Below are 20562 nucleotides of genomic sequence, written 5' to 3' on the forward strand. Positions count from 1 at the left end.
GGCGAACTGCTGGGTGGGACACTGCATCATTTGAATTAAAGGGGCCATGCCACTGAGAAAAATCAGGAAAGGGGAAATATGTTGAAAAATATATGTTCAGTATTGCATGCATTAGAAGTTAATAATTTTAGTAAGGAAGCTTTAAAAAATACTATTTATAATTTACAGATTTCGTTTAAAGGCACTGCAAAATGTTGTCATATTCATCCTGCATTTGTATTGTATTGGCCATCAGAAATAGATAAGATTCCCTACAGTGCAGAAACAGGCCCTTCGGCCCAACAAGTCCACACCGACCCTCCGAAGAGTAACCCACCCAGACCCATTCCCCTACTAATGCAATGGGCAATTTAGCATAGCCAATTCACCTGACCTGCATATCTTTGGACTTCAGTTCATTACACTGACAAGTGCTTTTAAGTAATTTTTTGTTATAAAACTTAAAATCGTACAGCCAAGCAACAAGTAACACAATATGAAGTACAAGCATTCTTATCCAACCTACCTCTCTCACAGCACGCTCAGACTCTCCTACGTATTTACTCATTAGCTCTGGTCCCTAAATAAGAACAAAAACTTTAAGTTAGTTATTTAATGATAGTGTAAAGAGAGATATTAAAGGCTCTGAGCAAACAACCAACAGTAACAATATAACATTACAAATAGGTTAAGATGATGCCCTTTTTCGACCAAAATACAATAATTCCTCCAATATTTTGTCACAATACTTAACACCACCTAAAATAGACTGGGGCAATAGGCGAACCCACTCCTGAAATCCCCAAATAGCTCTGAAAAGTTCATTTGCAAGGGTGACCAGGGAAAAGTCATCCTCCTCTGTTAGGTTCAATTGAAGGAAATGGTGAGGAGATTCTCCCCCAGTCAGATAGCAGGGAGGTGAGAGGGAGAGGGAGAAGGAGAATGCATACAGGGGGTGGACATTCCGTGGGCGGGTGGGAGAACAAGGAGTCTGCAGAGGCAGGGAAGACAGCGGGAGAAGGTAAAGAAGAGAGAACAGTCATAAATCTATCAACGAAGGAAAATCAGATAAAGAGGAGCTGGGAACACTTGAAATCCCTAAGATAATGTTTTACTAGCAATTTAATGTAAAAATCTAATTTATTAAAACAAATATTCAAGAACTATTCTGTGGGCGGCAAAGTGGCACAGTGGTTAGTACTGCTGCCTCACAGTGCCAGAGACCCAGGTTCAATTCCCGCCTCAGGTGACTGACTGTGTGGTGTTTGCACGTTCTCCCCATGTCTGCGTGGGTTTCCTCCGGGTGCTCCGGTTTCCTCCCACAGTCCAAAGATGTGCAGGTCAGGTGAATTGGCCATGCTAAATTGCCCGTAGTGTTAGGTAAGGGGTAAATGCAGGGGTATGGGTGGGTTGCGCTTCGGCGGGGCGGTGTGGACTTGTTGGGCCGAAGGGCCTGTTTCCACACTGTAGGTAATCTAATCTAATCTAAACTACTACATGTGAAAAATTCAGATGCCATTACAATGAACATTGTTATATTTAAATCTGAGATGCAGTGAAAATGATTAAAGAATTTAAAATTTTCCTACTTTGTGAATGTGGGAGAAATGCAAAAGCTACAACCTCACCAATTAATAAGGTGCGTTTAGAATGATAGCTTTTTGTGTAGAAGTGCTTCAGTTATGTATAAAAAACATTTTTGTTAATAAATTATACTTGTTATCATATGCCACTTTAAAGGAAAGAATGCTTTCTTCAACTGCAGTAGCTTTAAATTTAATTACAGAAGATATTGAAGAATTATTCAAAAAGTGCTCAAAAAGTCCAAATGCCTCATACAAATAATGTTGTTATGTGACTGCATCATCTAAGACAGTTTGTCAATATGAAAAAAACCCCAAAATCAAAAATCAGCCCTCAAAAGGAGCCCTCAAAAAAATATTTTGTGCCCTGATACCCTATCCTGCAGTCCTACTCTCAACTATACCAAGTTGCTTATAGAAATGTTGGCATTGTTCCAGCCATTCTGAAATACCTGCCCTTCAATGAGTGCACATGATGCTCTCCAACTTGGCGGTTCCTCAAACTGAGCTATTCAAAGTATTTTAAACGATACTTCTTCAAGCACATTGTTGCTAGTCACTGAAGTACTTGAATAAGCCAGCCGTGTATCATTTTCATGGTTTTACATAGTACAATACAGCACAGTACAGTCCCTTTGGGTCTCAATGTTGTGCCAACCTTTTATCCTACTCTAAGATCAAATGGTCCTACAAACCCTTCGTTTTACGATCCATGTGCCTATCCAAGAGTCGGTTAAAATGTCCCTAATGTATCTGACCCTCCCACCACCGCTGGCAGTGTATTCAATGCACCCACAACTTTATTTGTAAAGAACTGACCTCTGACATCTCTCCTAAACCTTCCTCCAATCACCTTAAAATTATGCCCCCTTGTGATAGCCACTTCTGTTCTGGGAAAAAGTCTCTGCCAACTTTCACTGTATCGCATGCCTCCTTACTTTCTGAATGAGCCTACCACAGGGAACCTTATCAACCGCCTTGCTAAAATCCATGGACACCATTTCCACTGCTCTACCTTCATCAAAGTATTTTGTCACATCCTCAAAGAATTCAATAAGGCTTGTGAGGCATGACCTGCCCCTTACAAAGCCAAGCTATCTCCAATCAAAGTATGCTGTCCCAAGTAATCATAAATCTGGTCTCTCCGAATCCTCTCCAATCATTTGCCTACCACAGACGTATGACTGACTGGTCTGTAATTCCCAGGATTATCCCTATTCCCTTTCTTGAACAAGGGAATAACATTTGCCACCCTCCAATCAAATCAAGTATATATACAGGACCATCCTACTTAATTTCAATTCATAGGCTAATCACCTTATCCCAAGGATTCGTCTTGTGATTTTTTTTTACATTCCTACTAAGGCAAGTAATTTCTTCCTTAGTAAGGAGACCAAAATTTACAGAATCCTTCAGGTATGGCCTCACCGAGTTTCCATTTAAGTACCGTAAGATAATTTCACTGTTACTCACCAACTCTTCTGTTAATACAAGCTAATGCGTCATTTAGTTTACATCTACATGTCAACTTTGATTTGTGTACGGGTGCCTCTGAAGTGCCACATTGCCCAGACTTTCACCATTTAAAAAGTATTATTCTTTACTATTTGCCATCTAGAATGCATAATTTTTCATTTTCCGATATTATCATCTATTTGCCATGATCTTACCCATATACTTACCCTGTCCATTTCCCTTTGCAGATATTTGCATCTTCCTCACTGCTCACTTTCCCCATTTAACTAGGTATCATCAGCAAACTTTGATTCATTCTACGCAGCACCCTCAAAGTCATTAATATCAACTGCATGCTCAAGAAATGATCTTCGGTGGTACGCCCCAAGTTACAGCTGGTTGTGGAAAACAAACAAACTTTCCCATTTTCAGTTGAAGTAGGGTTGAGTAGGGTTCATAGTGTCTGATCTGCCGTGTCTCACAGTGACTTGTCTCACATATTCTCCTCTTTTTCATCTCATTAATTACATACTGGGTACATTCTCACACTTCTTATGCAGTCACACCATAGGAGAGGTGGAGATGCTCACCACTGCTGAGTCCTTCCAGCATTTACACCACTAGCAATATATTTAAAGAGTACCTGCACACAATTTCAGACACGAATGACAGGAAGTCGTTATGCTCACATTATGCTGTCCCATCATCACTGATGAAACAACAAATTAGCTTCTTATTTTACCAAAAGGCCTACTGATACTATTGTTTGACTATTAATCTAGATCCAGGTAATGCTCCGGGGGCTGGGGCTCAAATCCCACCAAGGCAGATGGTTTAATTTGAATTGAATAATAATTTGGAAATAAGAGTTTAATGATATCATGGAACTACTGTCGATTATCAAGGAAAATGCCATCCGATTCTCTTTAGGGAAGGAAATTTCCAACACTTACCTGGTCTGCCCTACATGTGACTCCAGACCACAGCAATATGCATTCCCTTCTGAGCAAGTAAGGATGTGCACTAAATGCTGGCCCAACCAGTGACCCCTACTTCACATGAATGAATAAAAAAAATTTAGCATCTATTATCGTAATTGGATATAAACATATAACTCTCACTGTTGCACACATCATTTCTATTCAATAGCTCTCAGCTCTTTGATCTTCCTGAACTACTAACCTTCCTATCATCTATGCTTCCTAATCAATAGGACAATTGTGACGATGCTGACACTTTAAAAAGGTTATTTTGTCCTTGATCTTTTTTCAAGAGAGGTCGTAAAGGTAGAGGTGCCGGAAAGTCTACTCTAACAATGGCAGAGGAATGGCCAGTTCTCCCAGTTCAGTTTCTTTCTAGCTTGGCTTACGTTTTGCAACAGCTTCTGAATGCCTGCTATGAAAAAGGTTCCATGCTTCAGATGATCCTTGGCTGACTTCTTTCTGAAATCTCTCCTGGCTGTAAGAACGTGTGTTTGAATATATCTTTTGCCAAGGGATGTGTTTATAGGATGTTGTGGTAATTGGAATAGCTCCTTAGTTAAGTTGTAATAGAGTCGATTGAGTTTTCAAATAGTTAAGCTATTCTAAATTCTGTTTTGTTTTGTTCATGTTTCAACTGTAGTATACAAATAAATTCTGTTTTGCTTAAAGCTAAGTGGTGTGACCAGCTGCATCAGGTCTGGAGCATCCACTTCACATCTTCCTCGAAAAGAAGAAAAAAAGCTCGGGCCTAGGCTACCTTCTTGAAATACTTTGAGGGGCTCTGGCCTGGCACAACACACCTCACCATCTCTCCTTCATTCGTACCATATGCTCTTCCAACCACTTTCATCATCTTCAATCCTGTTGTTTGTCTCATTTCAGGAGAACTGGCTCACCCCACTGAAATAACACCTCTATGTAACCCTGACTGAATTCCTATACTGGTACTACTTGATCTGGAGTACTGACTCTGGCACAATCCCTGATTGCAAATATAGGGATCCCCAGACTCTTGCAGGTGCAAGCACCTAACTGACTCGTGAACATTCTGAACTGGAACAGACCAACCCTTTGACAGATTTTGGCAGCAACCCTGACTGATTATAATCCACTTTACCACCTCTGGGGACTGCTCCTCTTTAATTATCAGAAATGGCCATTTGATTGAAGCACATGCAACATGTTTAACATGTAGGCACATTCTATAGGTATGACATGGATGTAAACATATTGGCATACATAGACAAGTTCATCCCCTTGACTGTTCAGTGCTTCCAGTTTGTGACAAGCTGTGGGTGCTAAAAAGCAATACAAGCCCTTCAGCACTGAAGATCTTATGCACTAAGTGAAAATGGAAGCCAAGAAGTTAGCTGCCTCCAAAGAAGCAGTAAATTGACTGAGCAATAAGAATTAAGTTCAGAGCTATAAAATGTTATTTATATGCACGATCTACATGTATGTCCCTGTATGCAAAATTACCTGGCAGAAGTGTGCAAGTTGAACTCCAAAGCAAAGACTTGAAGGGTTGAATTAGTGTGATAGTTTTACCGAGAGCAAGCATGATGATATAGGAGGCTGCTGGCTTGCTCATGATAATGTACGTGGACAAATGTAGAAGGAAGCCATTGGACTACATTATGCAGAGATGTTGTTGTCAAAATAGAGTTGAATGAAGACTGGGACAAGTAATCAGGGAGTTGCACCTGACATGTAACTGCCCTGATTTACCAGTTGCGAATTTGCACCACCTAGTTTCTCAAAGAAGGGGAGGAGAATTGGCAGTGGCATAGAAATTAGATGAGTTGGGCTACTAATTCAAGATGACAACATGCGAGCTCCTGCCCAGAGCACATCTGCTTTTACTTTTTTTTTCTTCCTTTGCAGCTTTCTTTTTCTTACTTTAAACCACTTATCTTCTATGGAGAGTGCCAGCCAGCATGGGGGCAGTGAGAGAGCGAAGGGGAGAGCGAGAGAGCAATGCAGTGGAGGCAAGCCAGCTTGGGGGACAGCAAGCCTAGGGTGGAGGAGAGCAAGCTCAATGTAGAAGACAGCAAGCTCAGCACAGGGGAGATTGAATTCTCTTGGCATCTGCGGCATCGGCAACAGCAGGGAGATCGAACCTAACACGGAGGTGATCGAAACCTTGTGCACAGTGTGAACCCAGTATGGCTGAGCACTTAAGGAGGACTATAATGTTGAACTTTCAACTGTAATTCCTTATTCTTCTATTTTGTACCTTGGTATTTTGTATCTAATATGGCATCGAGAATGGTGACATTGTACACTTTTCACTATATTCCCGCATCCCCGTACTTGAGTACATGTGACAATGAAATCTGATTCTAACTCTAATAAGCTGCAAATGCAGAGTAATTAAAGCTCAACAGCAAGATTCTGAAGTCACCACTTAAGGCTTAAGGAAAAATAAAATTGAGAACTTTTTCTTGATATCAATATTCTGATTTTCTCATTTTTGCGATATTTTCTCAAGTTCTCACCATTGCTTACTTCTCCAGGGATCCTCCTTTCTATAATGTACTTTGCCATTTCTGCCCTCTTATACATTTTAGTCACTCAATCACTGACAACTTTCTTTTCAGTTACAAAGTCTTTAAGCTCTAGAATGCCACCACTAAACTTCTCAGCATCTCTGCTATTATTCATTAAGATGGACCTTAAAAGTTCATACAAATTGTAAATCAAATCGCTCAAGATAATTTTCTTTTGCTGGTGTCCAAAGCAGGAAGAAACTTAGAAAGGACACTTGACAAAATCATTTCTATTTTGCAAATATTATTCGTGTTGTTTGAAATCCATTTTGATGGACAGATAAACCTAGGTTTAACATTTAATTTTCAGTTTTGAAGCTCTGTTATTGCAGAATGGAAATGTCAATGAGATTATGTATTAAGATCCATGGAGTATCTTCATTGCAAATGAAATGACAGTGCCATAAATGAGCCAAATTCATGTATTGAAAACTGGGAGTCGTATGAGTTTACATACAATTTTCACATCTTCTTGTATTCTTAATGCAATATTACTCAAGGAGATTGATTATTTTCCAAAATCCTGAGCTAAAGTACCATTTGGTGACACTGTAACTGTATTCCTCTTGCACATCCTTAAACAGAAAAGCTACTCATGTATGATGAGAGAATGCAAGACAAGCTGGGAGTAAAGGTATGGGAGGGTAACTCCTTATTTAATTTCCCATGACATCAAGTCCCCTTATTTTTACTTAAATATATCTGGAGCAGTTCCCAGATAGCCTGTTTTGTGAACTCATTTTGTTTCACCTGCAGGACATCTGGAGAGAGCAATTTAATCTCAAAATTTATCCATGTATTCACAAAGGAAAAGAAGAGTAATCCTCCTAGGATGTGGATAAGGGCATAATGGCAACTGTTCAAATTAGAGGAAAATAAGTTGCCACAAAATTGAGCTGAACAGATGTTGATTTAACATGCAGCTGTGGAAATTGGATAAGGACTACAACATGCTGAGGAATTCTGTGGGGAATAAGTTAAGGTAAGTGCAGTAAACAGTTATTAAATCATTGTTACAATATCAGAGGCATCAGTTCACTGAGGCAAACCACGAGGCAAATTCCAGAATGTAAATACCTCAATCTTACCACCCATATCTAGTAGTTAAGATGCAACAGAAGATTGCACGAATATTTGTGTGTTGGTAATATAAAAGAAAAGATCAGTCACGTCTATTAAAATTTTGGCTGTAATAACCAATTTGTGGATTTGAGCAAAATAACATCATTTTGAAGATTTTCAGAAATGCTAAAGCAACACAAGATGACTTATATAGTGGAATTATATCTTTTTCAACATTTGACATTAGTGTGATCACTAAGAAATCTCAAGGTAAAGTTCCAAAATAGTAGAACCTTGTTTTAATCCCAATTTTATTGTTGGCAAGCACAGGTCTACGTTATCACAATTCCTGGCTAAACTCCATTCTTTGCTAATCATAAATGACTGAAGAATTTTGAGAGATTTCTCCTGAGAGTAATTTTCCATCCTAGTCATTAATGTGACTGATGAAATGGTAACTCCGTCTCTCCCTGATATTCGGAAACAAATCTTCCAGCTGCTAGTTATTGCAGTACCAGGCTCCTAGCTGTTATGATGAGGACATAATGAAAATATTCAAAAGAATAAATTTATGAAACAAGCTGCAAGCAGCAGCCATCAAGATCACTAGTAATGCATAATCATTTCTTCCCTAAAGTTTTTCATTTTAATGCGAATTATTAACTTGGGGAGACAGTTATACAATGATAATGTCAATGGACTAGAGATCCATTGCCCCACACTAATGTTATGGTGAAATGGGCTTGAAACCCACCAAAGCTGATGGTGGAATTTGAATTCAACAAACTCTGGAATTGAAAGCTTGTTTCATTCACTAATGTGCTTTAGAAGAAGGAAATCTGGCATCTTTACTTGGTCTCATCTTCAGTGACTCCAGACCCACAGCAATGTGACTGAATCTTAAATGCCCTTTAAAATAGTCCATCAAGTCACTCTGTTGTATTAAAATTGCTACAAAGTCTCAAGAAAGGAATGAAACAAGACTAATAATCCGGCTTGATCCCAGGCACCAGAAACAATAATAGCAAACCCAGCCTATCGATCCTGTAAAATCCTCAATATCAACATTTGGGGGCTAGCGCCAAAATTGAGACAACAGACCCCGCCTCCCATTCTGCCAAGGACATGCAGGTCCTGGGTCTCCTCCATCACCTAACCCTAACCACGCAATGCCTGCAGGAAGAACGCCTCATCTTCCATTTTGGGACACTACAACCACACGGGATCAATATGGATTGCACCAGTTTCCCCACTTCCCCTGTCCTCCACCTTTTCCCAGTCCCAAGCTTTCAACTCGACACCGCCCTCTTGAACGGTCCTACCTGTCCATCTTCGTTCCTACCTCTCTGCTTGACCCTCCTCTCTGACCTATCATTTTCACCCCCACCTTCATCTACCTATCGCATTCCCAGCTAGCTTCCCCCACCTCCCCCAGCCCCACCCCCCTCCCATTTATCTCTCAGACCCCTTGGCCCACAAGCCTCATTCCTGATGAAGGGCTTATGCCCAAAACATCAACTCTCCAGCTCATTGGGTGCTGCCTGACTGGCTGTGCTTTTCCAGCACCACACTCCTCAACTCTGATCTCCAGCATCTGCAGTCTTCACTTTCTCAAAGCAGACTCATAGACCCATCAAGGAACAGCCTGACACTGTCATTCTCATGGCATCATCCTCAATAATGGGGGAGCCCAGCTCCCCCAAAAGACATGGCAGAAGTAATTAAATCCAACTTCAGCCAGAAGTGCTGTGTAGGTGACCCTTCATGGCTTTCTCCTGGAAGTCCCTGGTGTCATTGAAGCCAGTCTTCAAACAATTTGAATCACTCCACACGACATCGTGAAACAGAGGAAGGCACTGGCAAAAGCTTTGGGCCCTGACAATTACATGGCAATATATCCTGAAGACGACGACATATGCTCCAGATCAAATTGCACCCCCATTCAAGCTGTTAGAATGCAGCTTCAACACTATGCATAACTATGTGGAAAATTGCCCGGATATGTCCTGCCCACAAAACCAGGACAAATTCAAAGTGGCCAATTACCATCCAATCAGTCTACCCTCAACCATCAGCAAAGAGATGGAAAGGTTTGTCAATAGTGCTGTCAGCAACACTTGCAAAGGAATAATTTGTTCATGATCAGTTTGAATTTTGCCGAACAACTCAGTTTCTAAATTGATCCGAACACCAGCAAAAAGGCTGAACTCCAGACAGGAGTCAAGAGTGTCTGCCCTTGACATTAAAGCTCATTAAACTAGTATGTTATTAAGGAACCTCAGTAAAACTAAGGAATCAATGGGAATCAGGGAAAACACTCTCTGATGGTTGGAATCAAAGGAAGACGGTTGGAGGCCAATCTCAGACCATGGATATCCCTGCAGAAGTTCCTTAGGACACTGTCTGAGGCTCAACCATCAACTCTATCAATGACCTCCCCCCCCATCATAAAGTCAAAAGCACAGCACAATGCTCAACACATCTGGAAGTACTCACATACTGAAACGTTTTTTTAAAAGGGGGTTTGAAATAATCAAAAGTTTGAGATGACTGGAAACTGTCATATAACTTATCTACAAAGACAGACAATTATAATTGAGACTGTCACAGCAGTGTTCCCACCATTGTTCACTTCTACCATGAAGTTTGATCATCAACTCTATAAAAAGCTCTTATAAAAGGGTTTGCAGAAACTCAGTCACTGCTCTTCCAAAGCAATAGATCTGAAGAAGGGTAACTGGACCTGAAATGTTAATTCTGCTTTCTCTCCACAGATGCTGCCAGACCTTGAGTTTTTACAGCAATTTCTGTTTCTGTTTTTTTGTTCCAGCATCCAGAGTTCTTTGGTTTTGTTTTTTAACAACATAACCTACTGTTTCTGAAAAAAATTAGTTCATCCACTTATCTTCTATTGCCCCCACTTGTTAACAGCTGTTGTGGTGTTGGGAAATGCAAAGGGAATTTCACTTGTGGAAACAAAAAAAATCAATGGTTAGCATGACAAGTTAAACATCAATGTCTTTTATTACAATTAATATAGTGGATCAGCTCAGAGCAAGCATTTGTTTTGTAAGTAAAAGAAAACAAAAATGCTGGAGAATCTTTCCATTCATATCAATGTCTTATGACATCTATGAAATAAACAGGTATGTTTACAATCCCAAACTTTCTTAGGGAACTTCAATCATCTCACTTAAAGGAACATAAGAATACAGGAACAGGAATAGGCCATTCAGCCTTTGAATGTTTCAGCATTCAATGAGATCATAGCTGACCTGGGGCCGAGCTCCATATGCCTGTGGCCTATATATTCTTCCTAAGGTCTGGTGCCCAGATCTGCTCACAATATTCCAAGTGAGATTTAACCAGGGTTTTGTATAACTGTAGCGTTACTTCTGCATCCTTATACTCCAATCCTCAAGATAGAATTCCATTTGCTTTTTAAATTATTTTCTGCACCTGGTCATGACATTTTCAAGATTGATGCACCTGAACCCCCCAAGTCTCACTGGATGTCCACTTATTTAACTTCATATCATGTCAAAAATACCCGGATTGTTCCTTTTCAGTCCAAAATACATAATCTCTCAGTTGCTTCCACTGAACTCCATCTGTCCATTGGTTTTGCCTATTCACTTAGTCATAGAGATGTACAGCACGGAAACAGACCCTTCGGTCCAACCTGTCCATGCTGACCAGATATCCCAACCTAATCTATCCCACCTGCCAGCATCTGGCCCATATCCCTCTAAACCCTTCCTATTCATATAGCCATCCAGATGCCTTTTAAGTGTTGCAATTGTACCAGCCTCCACCACTTCCTCTGGCAGCTCATTCCACACATGTACCGCACTCTGTGTGAAAAAGTTGCCCCGTAGGTCTCTTTTATATCTTTCCTACCTCACCTATGCCCTCTAGTTCTGGACTCCACAACCCCAGGGAAAAGACTTATTTATCCTATCTATGCCCCTCATGATTTTGTAAACCTCTCTAAGGTCACCCCTCAACCTCCGACACTCAAGAGAAAACAGCCCCAGCCTGTACATCCTCTCCCTATAGCTCAAATCCTCCAACCCTGGCAACATCCTTGGAAATCTTTTCTGAACCCTTTCAAGTTTCACAACATCTTTCCAATAGGAAGGAGACCAGAAATGTACTCAATATTTCAACAGTGGCCTAACCAAGGTCCTGTACAGCTGCAACATGATCTCCTAACTCCTGTACTCAATACTCTGACCAATAAAGGAAAGCATACCAAATGCCTTCTTCACTATTCTATCTACCTGCAACGCCACTTTCAAGGAGCTATGAACCTGCACTCCAAGGTCTCTTTGTTCAGCAACATTCTCCAGGACCTTACCATTAAATGTATAAGTCCTGCTAAGATTTGCTTTCCAAAATACAGCACCTCGCATTTATCTAAATTAAACTCCATCTGCCACTTCTCAGCCCATTGGCCCATCTGGTCCAGATCCTGTTGTAATCTGAGGTAACCTTCTTTGCTGTCCACTACACCTCCAATTTTGGTGTTATCTGCAAACTTACTAACTGTACCTCTTATGCTCACATCCAAATCATTTATGTAAATGACAAAAAGTAGTGGACCCAGCACCGATCCTTGTGGCACTCCACTGGTCACAGGCCTCCAGTCTGAAAAACAACCCTCCACCACTACCCTCTGTCTTCTACCTTTGAGCCAGTTCTGTATCCAAATGGCTAGTTCTCCCTGTATTCCGTGAGATCTAATCTTACTTATCAGTCTCCCATGGGGAACCTTGTCGAATGCCTTACTAAAGTCCATATAGATTACATCTACCGCTCTGCCCTCATCAATTTTCCTAGTCTAGCAAGATCTCTTTACAATTTTATGCTATCAGCTGCACTAACTACAATGACACTTAACTTTGTACTATGAACGACGAGTTATGCTTAATCACTTTTTTGCAACAAATTAATCATGAAAACAAGCAAGAATGCATGAAAGGCTATATCAGTGCATTGCAATGGAAAATGGACATTATAAATAAAAGATGCAAACACGGCGGAACCACCAGTGAGTGTAACATGGTGGAGTCTCTGCTAGCTTTTTATTACAGCAATAATAAATCTAACTTTGCTGTCCTATACTCCACCAACGTCACCATCTCCTACATTTGAAATAGCATCTATCACTTCAAATGTTTCCCTAATTTACCTACAAAGGTTACAATTTTACAGTAATGTACCAAGATTCTAGTCACAAAATATGCAATTTTTGATTTTGTTTGGCTTCTTTGGTGACAGGAAGAGAAATCTAATGGCAGGATTCAATCATCAAATTACAGGAAATGATTTGGGAAGCAACAATGTGTTCAAGGGTATCAGTTGTGGAAAGGAGTTTGGTAGTGGAGTGATACCTTTCAAGTCAGATAAATCAAAGATACATTTCTTGGAATGGGGTGATGACGATTTAGGAAGGGTGAAGCACAATTGCTGAAGAGAGGGAAAATACACAATGTCACCTTATCATGGGGCCCACAAAAGACAGGTTAGGTGATCAGCAATGCTGTGGGAATGGGGTCAAGGGAACAGGGAATGAAGCAGGATGAATTCAAAGTGGAAACTAAGGAATAGACAGGAGAAAACCTTGAATTTACAGGTCAGGTAGAGAAAGGTTGAGGGAAATGTTTACTTTGCTTGGCGAGAGACACATGGTGATGGAGAACCGAAGAGATGAATGTAAGAGTCTCACCTTCAAGAAAAAGAAATCCATAAGCTTCTTGTATTTGTTAATGGAGATAACATGAAAAATCTAGACTAACTTACAAACAATGGTTAGTTATGGGACTCCAACGTCCATGGAACCAGACACCTAGCAAGTGGGCAATGCCTATTGTAGGGCAAAGAAGAAAATAGACAGAAAAAGGAGAAAGAAAAACATGATCTACATGAACAATAAATCAATGTTTCACACAAGGCAGGGCGCTGTTTATGTTTCAGGCAAAACAACTACAACACCTTAAGCAAAAATATTAACTCAATGGGACATGCATAAATCCCTGAAATGCACAACATGAATGAAACATATGAAGTGCAACTTGTAGGTGGTGGTATTCTCATGGTATTGCTGCTTTTGTTGGCTGTACTCAAAGCTTGGAATTTCTGTCCAAGGAAGTTTGGCAAGTGACTGCAGTGTATCATCTAGATAATAAATCCTACAACAGCACTGGATTAGTGGCGTTAGAGGTGGAAATTAAGTTATATTGTACAGGCAGCAAGTAAAAAAGAATCATATCTCTTGAATGATGTCAAGCTTCTGGAGTGTTACTGCAGCTGTATCCACCCACTGGAGAGCCTTCTATCATTGTCCTGACCTGAGACTTTTATATCACAGTAGAAAAGCAGGACATGAGCCACTTGGCATTCACCCTACAGGACTGATATAACTGGTGAATTATGGTCCCAAAACTCCCAATGTTTATAGGGAAGCAGTTAGGAAGACTCAAGGTCAGATTATACCTTTCCTTGATGGAAATGGCCACTCTTGGCACTTGTGGCACAAATGTTATTCACTATTTGAAAAACAGTCTGGATGTTGATCAAATCCTACCAGCAAGTACAATTTCATTATCACAAGGAGTTTATTGGAGCTTAACATAATGGAGTCATCAGCTCACAGTGTTATTTCTATGTTTATAGCCAAGAGAATATCACCAATAAAGCATCTAAAATAGTTGGGCCAAGTAAACTAACCCTAAACACTGCATATTAAAGTTACTGGGAGATATTGAGGACTGCAGATCCTGGACGTCAGAGTTGAAAAATGTGGCATAGAAAAGCACAACAGGTCAGGCAGCATCCAAGAGCAGGACAGTCGAAGTTTCTGGCATAAATTGTAATCCAGGATACTTTTTTAGGGACATAAATTCAACTTACAAAACAGTGAAACATGAATTAAATATATAAATGCAACTGGAATATAAAGCTGGCATCACTAATGTTGACTAACCATCACTGATTGCTATAAAAACCCATCTGGTTCACTATTGTCAGTTCCGAAGAGGCACATTAATTATGTTTCTCTGCCCACAGATGCTACCAAACCTTCTGAGCTTCTCAGTATTTTCTGTTTGTGTTTCAGATTTCCAGCATTTGCAATATTTTGCTTTTATATTGTTTACTAATATCTTTGCGCTGTCTGAACTACACATGGTTCCAAATGGGAATATAGTTGATTCTTAACTGCCCAATGAAATGGCCTAGCAAGCCACCAAGTTCAAGGGCAAGAAATGCTGACTTTCCGAGAAACATTATATCTCGTGAAAGAACAAGAAAAACATATTACAGAAATGTCTTGAAGCTGAAATGATTGATTCCCAACAGCTTAATATAAATTCCAACCACTGGAGGGATTGCTTTTTAACACCCACTGACATCAATTTTGTTCTGGCTCCTTCATATCATGCTTGTTGGATGCTATCTTCAATCCATAAGACAATTACTCATCTCTCTTTACAATTTAAATTATATCAATGTATATGTATCAATATTGGAATATGGTCTGGAGTGGAGTGATTTGGCAGAATCCAGCCAGCTTTGCCAGTGAGCTCTCATTTTAATGTTATAAAGTTATAGGGATGTGCAGCATGGAAAGAGACCCTTCAGTATATAAATGTTAAAAGATTAAATGGGAATATCTTTTTGGACATTAATGTAATATTAAAGAGTTAGACTGCAAAACTGAACATTCTGGAAAGGTGGGGGAGGGCGACATTCTGTCTCACAAAAAAGCCCGCAGAAGGCAGATGACTATCCATTGTAATTTACACTTAATTTAGACAGTCAATTGCTATTACTCCCCTCCTGTTGTCAAGTTAAACTATAATTCAATCTCTTCCATCCAGAAATGCTTTCTGGCCAAAGGTGTGTTGCACCTGCATTGTCTTGGGGAATCACTGAGTCAGGAAATCGCATGCATAACAATTCTCCTGGATTAAGGCATTAGCATTATCTCCAAGGATGATCTCATCCTACCAATGTCCCTGGGGTAAAATGTGACTGAGAGTTGTCTTGAGTGGCATGTGACTCTGGGGGAGCGGCCAGAACATCTGAAGCATTGCCAACTGACTTGTATAAAGGGAATATATTTTCTTTGTTCGGGGTCTCTCTTCTGGCTCAATTTTGCACACCTGTGTAGGGTATCAGAGAGATTACCTTGCTTGCAAGCTCAATTAAACTTTAACAGTTTGCAGAAGTTGGTGTGTGCAATTTGCATCTCGTGTGTAAAACCTCAAGAAAAGAACCTAACAGGTCCAACTCATTTATGCCGACCAGATATCCTAAATTAATCTAGTCCCATTTGCCAGTATTTAGCTCATATCTCTCGAAACCATTCCTATTCATATGCTCATCCAGATGCCTTTCAAAATGTTGTAATTGTACCAGCCTTCACCACTTCCTCTGGTAGCTCCTGTACATGGACCACTCAATGCATGAAAAAGTTGCCCCTTAGATTCCTTTTAAATCTTTCCCCTCTCACCTGAAACCTACGCCTTTAGTTTTGGACTACCCTACTATCGGGAAAAGACCTTAACTATTCTCCCTCTCCATGCCCCCATGATTTTACAAACCTCTATGAGGCCACCCCTCATAGTCCGACAGATAAAATAGCTCCAGCTTATTCAGTCTCCCCCAAAAACTCAAACGTTGCAACATCCTTTCAAATCTTTTCTGATACCTTTCAAGTTTAACAACATCCTTCTTACAGCAAGGAGACCAGAATTAAATGCATATTCCAAAAGTGACCTACTAATGTCCTGTACAGCCACAACATGACCTCCTGACTCCTCACCTCAAAGCACTGACCAATAAAGGAAAGCATACCAAACGCCTTCTTCATTATCCTGTCCACCTGCGAATCCACTTTCAAGGAACAATCAACCTACACTCCAAGGTCTCTTTGTTCAGCAACACTCCCTGGGACCTTATCCTGTTTTCTTGAATTGATTGGTATTGATGTGAACTACAGCTACTTACTGCACCACAAAACATTTTCTTAAGCCCATTTAAAAAAAACCAGCGCATTTAAGACCATAAAATATATGAGCAGAATTGAACCATTCAGCCATTCAAGTCTGCTCTGCTGATCAATCATGGTTGACACATTACACTTTTAAAACAAACCTTTCAATAATTGAACCCAAGAACAGGCATCACTTTGGTCTGTCTGATACAATGTCTGTGAAAAACTTTTCAATTTGTACAATATTACCTTCACAGCTAGGAAATTCAATCCACTCTCATTGGCCAAAGCTTTTGCTATCATAGTCTTTGAGCATCCAGGAGGCCCATAAAGCAGGATTCCTTTGGGAGGTTGAATCCCCATTCTGGTAAAGGATTCAGGGTGTTTATGCGGCCATTCAACAGCCTGCTTGAGTTTCAGCTTCACATTTTCCATCCCTCCAATGTCTGACCATGATACCTAAGCAATGAAAAGCAGTACAGGGTCACCTTACTCATCCAAACACTTTCATTTTGCAGCTAACAACTGGAAATTAAGCAACACAAGTAAATAGCATCATTTTATAAGATGATGACATGACAAAGGACTATCACATACCGATAGTTCTTCTGTAACACTATGGTTGCGCTCTTGTGCAACCCTGCATTATAGAAAAATTGCACTTTAGAAATAACACTTGAAGTGTTTGGCAATGTAACTGCATTACAGCCAACACACATTGAAAGTTGGCACTTTAGAAAGTGTGCCTAATTCATCAATCATGTTACAGCTAGTTTGCATTAATGAAACACACATTATAACAGAATGACCTGTATAATGATTCTTCTGTATTCACGAGGGTTCTGGTCAGGAGACCCTCCACAAATGATGAAATTCGAGATTGTGGAACTCATTTTAAAAAATGGTCATAACAAGGTAAAAATTGCTGATACACTATTTTTGCCGATAGTTGCCAATTTTTGTTCTTTTTTTTGGCACGGATGGATGAATTCGCAATTTGTGATTTCACAGATACAAAGGGTTTACTTTTGTTAATGGGCAATTATGGGATCAGGGGTGTGCCAGTTGATCAAATATTATGGAAAATCAAGAGGTTAACCGCAGTAAACCCTGACCAAGCGACCCTTTAACATCACTCAAAAAAAATTTAGAAACATCAACTCACCTCTTAAAGAAAATGTAAAAACACACAGTAAGTAATAGAAGCTTAATGCAGGGGGTGTACACATCACCATTATACTTTATTTACAGCATAAATACTCAGACTTGCTGGAGATTGCAGTATTTAAGGTATAGAAGTTTTGCCAGTTTATCAAGAGTGCCGGTTGATAAGGTGCCAGTCAAAATAAAGTTTGCTGTATATCACTTGTGTTTGTTCAGAAATTGCAGCCAAATTTCATGTTAAGAAGGCCAATTTGAGATAAAATTCATGCAACACATTGCAGCTCTGGACTTAATTTGCCTCATAACTTAAAGAGGCCATCTCAAAGTAACATTCACAGTAAGCAGAGCCTTACATAAAGAACATTGCTTTTGATTTTCTTTATTTGTCTCTTCAAGGCCCTTGGGAATAAATGCCCAAGTGTTAATTTTTCATCTGCAGATTCAAAAGGTTCAATCCAGGCAAAGGTCAACAGTATAAACTCCAACTGTTTCTTTCCCTCTTTTTTTCTGAGACACATGGCTTAATTTCCACCCTTATTTTGATTACCTGCCATTTCAGCACAAAACTGGAATCAAATTTGGGACTTTTAGGAAAGTTATTACTTTTGGTTAGAGAAAATCCCAAAATGCATTTACGAGGAAACAAAAGGTGTTTTTATTGTTTTCATAACAAACTGGCCTAATACAAATTTTCAAAACAATAAAAGCAATTGTTGGGGCTGTGCTAGATAAACTTGTCACACCAATTGAAAATGCAAAATTAATGTATAATATTTGAAAAGGTGAGAGCTTTATTATTCCTTAGGAATTAAATCAGAAACTATTTCACAAAAGGGTTAAAGAGAATAATTCACGAAAGAAGGCTATTACGCTAACAGGGTTTGCGATAACCAGATGGGATTTGAAAGTAAAACAGGATTGATGGAAAGATATAGGAAGATCAATTAAACAAAAGCAGATTTGTTGGGCCAAATTGTCCTTTCCTGCGTTAAAATTTCATGTATTTGTAGAAAACCAAGCAGTTAAGTCACAAAAATGCATTCAGGGAGTTCTGACAGCAGAGTCTTTGATTTTCTTGATCATGACAGAATTCTTGCACCATCAATTCAAAACAGGAGTTCACCTTAGCCTAGGGGATTCTTTTCTAAATTAACCTTACTGTTACCTACTGAATGAGTTGATGAATAAAGAATGAGCAAGCCTGTTTCATCTCTTTTCACGTAGGAACCTAACAGTTTAGCATTTTCCACCTGAAACTGTAATGAATTAGGGAAGCGACCTGGGGTCTGGTCATAAAATATCACATCCATTCAGCAAAAACATGCTTCACTTTTGTATGGATCTTAAATTTAGTCACTGCATTGATAAGGTAAATATTTTCAATTTAGTTTGTAGGTTTGTTTTCCTGACACTTGCAGACAAAGATGAAAACACAAGGGAAAGAGAGAAGACTAAACATAGCCTGTCACAAATAGCCTAGTTAATTGATGCAGAGGAGAAAGCTCTCAAGGTAAGTGGCCTCCTCTGAGTCAGATAAGCAGAGACCTCAAGAGAATTACAAATGCCTCAGCACAGGTGTGCTGATTTCACTTAATCACTGACTGAACTACAGTGATATTCTCATGATTTAGAACTTGCGACTACTTAATCATGTCTTCTAGGACCTTCATGTATACAGCTAGTGTTGCAGGATATTCACGAAGATGGTACCTCCAAGGAAACAAAAATAAAAATTGCTGGAAAACTCAGCTTTCACAGCATCTGTGGAAAGAAAACAGAGATAACATTTTGGGTCCAGTGACCATTCTTCAGAACTGATTTTAGCCAGAAAACATTGGTAAATATGATGAAGTTTTTTTGGAGGGAGGGGTGGGAAAGGAGGAAAGAGTGAGGGATAGGTGAAGTTAGAACCCAGGAGAAAGAGAAACCATTTGAGCAGACAAAAAAACTGGATAAACATCAACTTGGGAGATGCAATAGCTGACAATGGGGACCATTAGTGACTGAAAATGGATTGCTGTAGAAGCAGCCCATGTGATGACAAGACCTGGTGTGTGGAAGTAGGGGGTAAGGAAATGGGGAGGGGGGGGGGAGGGGGGAAGGTGGTCAGGTCCTCAAAATATGAACTCAAAATACAGATCCTGAAGGTTGCAGGGTACCCAAGTGGAAAATATGACTGTTCTTCCAGCTTGCACTGAGCTCTGCTGGAGCACTACAGTCAGTCTGAGACAGAGATTTTGGCCAGGAAACACAGTGGTGTGTTGAAAAAGCAGGCAACAGGAAGCTCAGGGTCATTTCTGAGCACAGAATGTAATTGTTCTGCAAAGCGGTTGCCAGTCTGCATTTTGTCCCCAATCTGAGCAGTGAATATAGTAGATTAGACTGAGTAAAGTAAACTGGTGCTTAAACTGGAAGGTGTGTCTGGGGCCTTGGAGAGTGAGGAGGGAGAACATAAATGGATAGGTGTTGCACCTTTTATGATTTTTGCATAGAAAGGTACTCTGGGGTGTGGGGAGCATTGAGTGTTGGAGTGGACCAAAGTGTCCCAGAGGGAATGGTCCTTGCAGAAAGTTGACAAGGGAGGAGAGGGAAATGTGCATCTGGTGGTGGCATTCCTCTGGAGGTGGCAGAACTGGTGACTAATGTTCCTTTGGGTGTGGATACTATAGGAATGGCAGGGAAGAGAAATGGGTGAGGGTCAAAGTGTAGGAGACAAATCAGACACGACTGAAAGCCCTATAAACCAAGGTGGTGGGAAATCCTTGGTTGAGGATAAAGGTCAACAT

The 20562-nt window shown here is 40.0% G+C and overlaps 1 protein-coding gene across 8 annotated transcripts in view; it reads right to left on the reverse strand.

Moving 5' to 3' along the window:
- The window catches only part of afg2a (AFG2 AAA ATPase homolog A), a 518183-nt gene that overhangs the window by 413418 nt on the left and 84203 nt on the right, over positions 1-20562 (reverse strand). For all 8 annotated transcript variants that reach the window (XM_072584192.1, XM_072584188.1, XM_072584194.1 and 5 more), the window contains 2 exons: positions 16862-17071; positions 506-559 (listed from right to left, as the gene is read on the reverse strand). In XM_072584192.1, the coding sequence (XP_072440293.1) occupies positions 506-559; positions 16862-17071 (264 nt within the window). The remainder of the gene's footprint in view (positions 1-505; positions 560-16861; positions 17072-20562) is intronic.

This window comes from Chiloscyllium punctatum, chromosome 14, assembly GCF_047496795.1.
Source record: "Chiloscyllium punctatum isolate Juve2018m chromosome 14, sChiPun1.3, whole genome shotgun sequence".
Taxonomy (NCBI): Eukaryota; Metazoa; Chordata; class Chondrichthyes; order Orectolobiformes; family Hemiscylliidae; genus Chiloscyllium; species Chiloscyllium punctatum.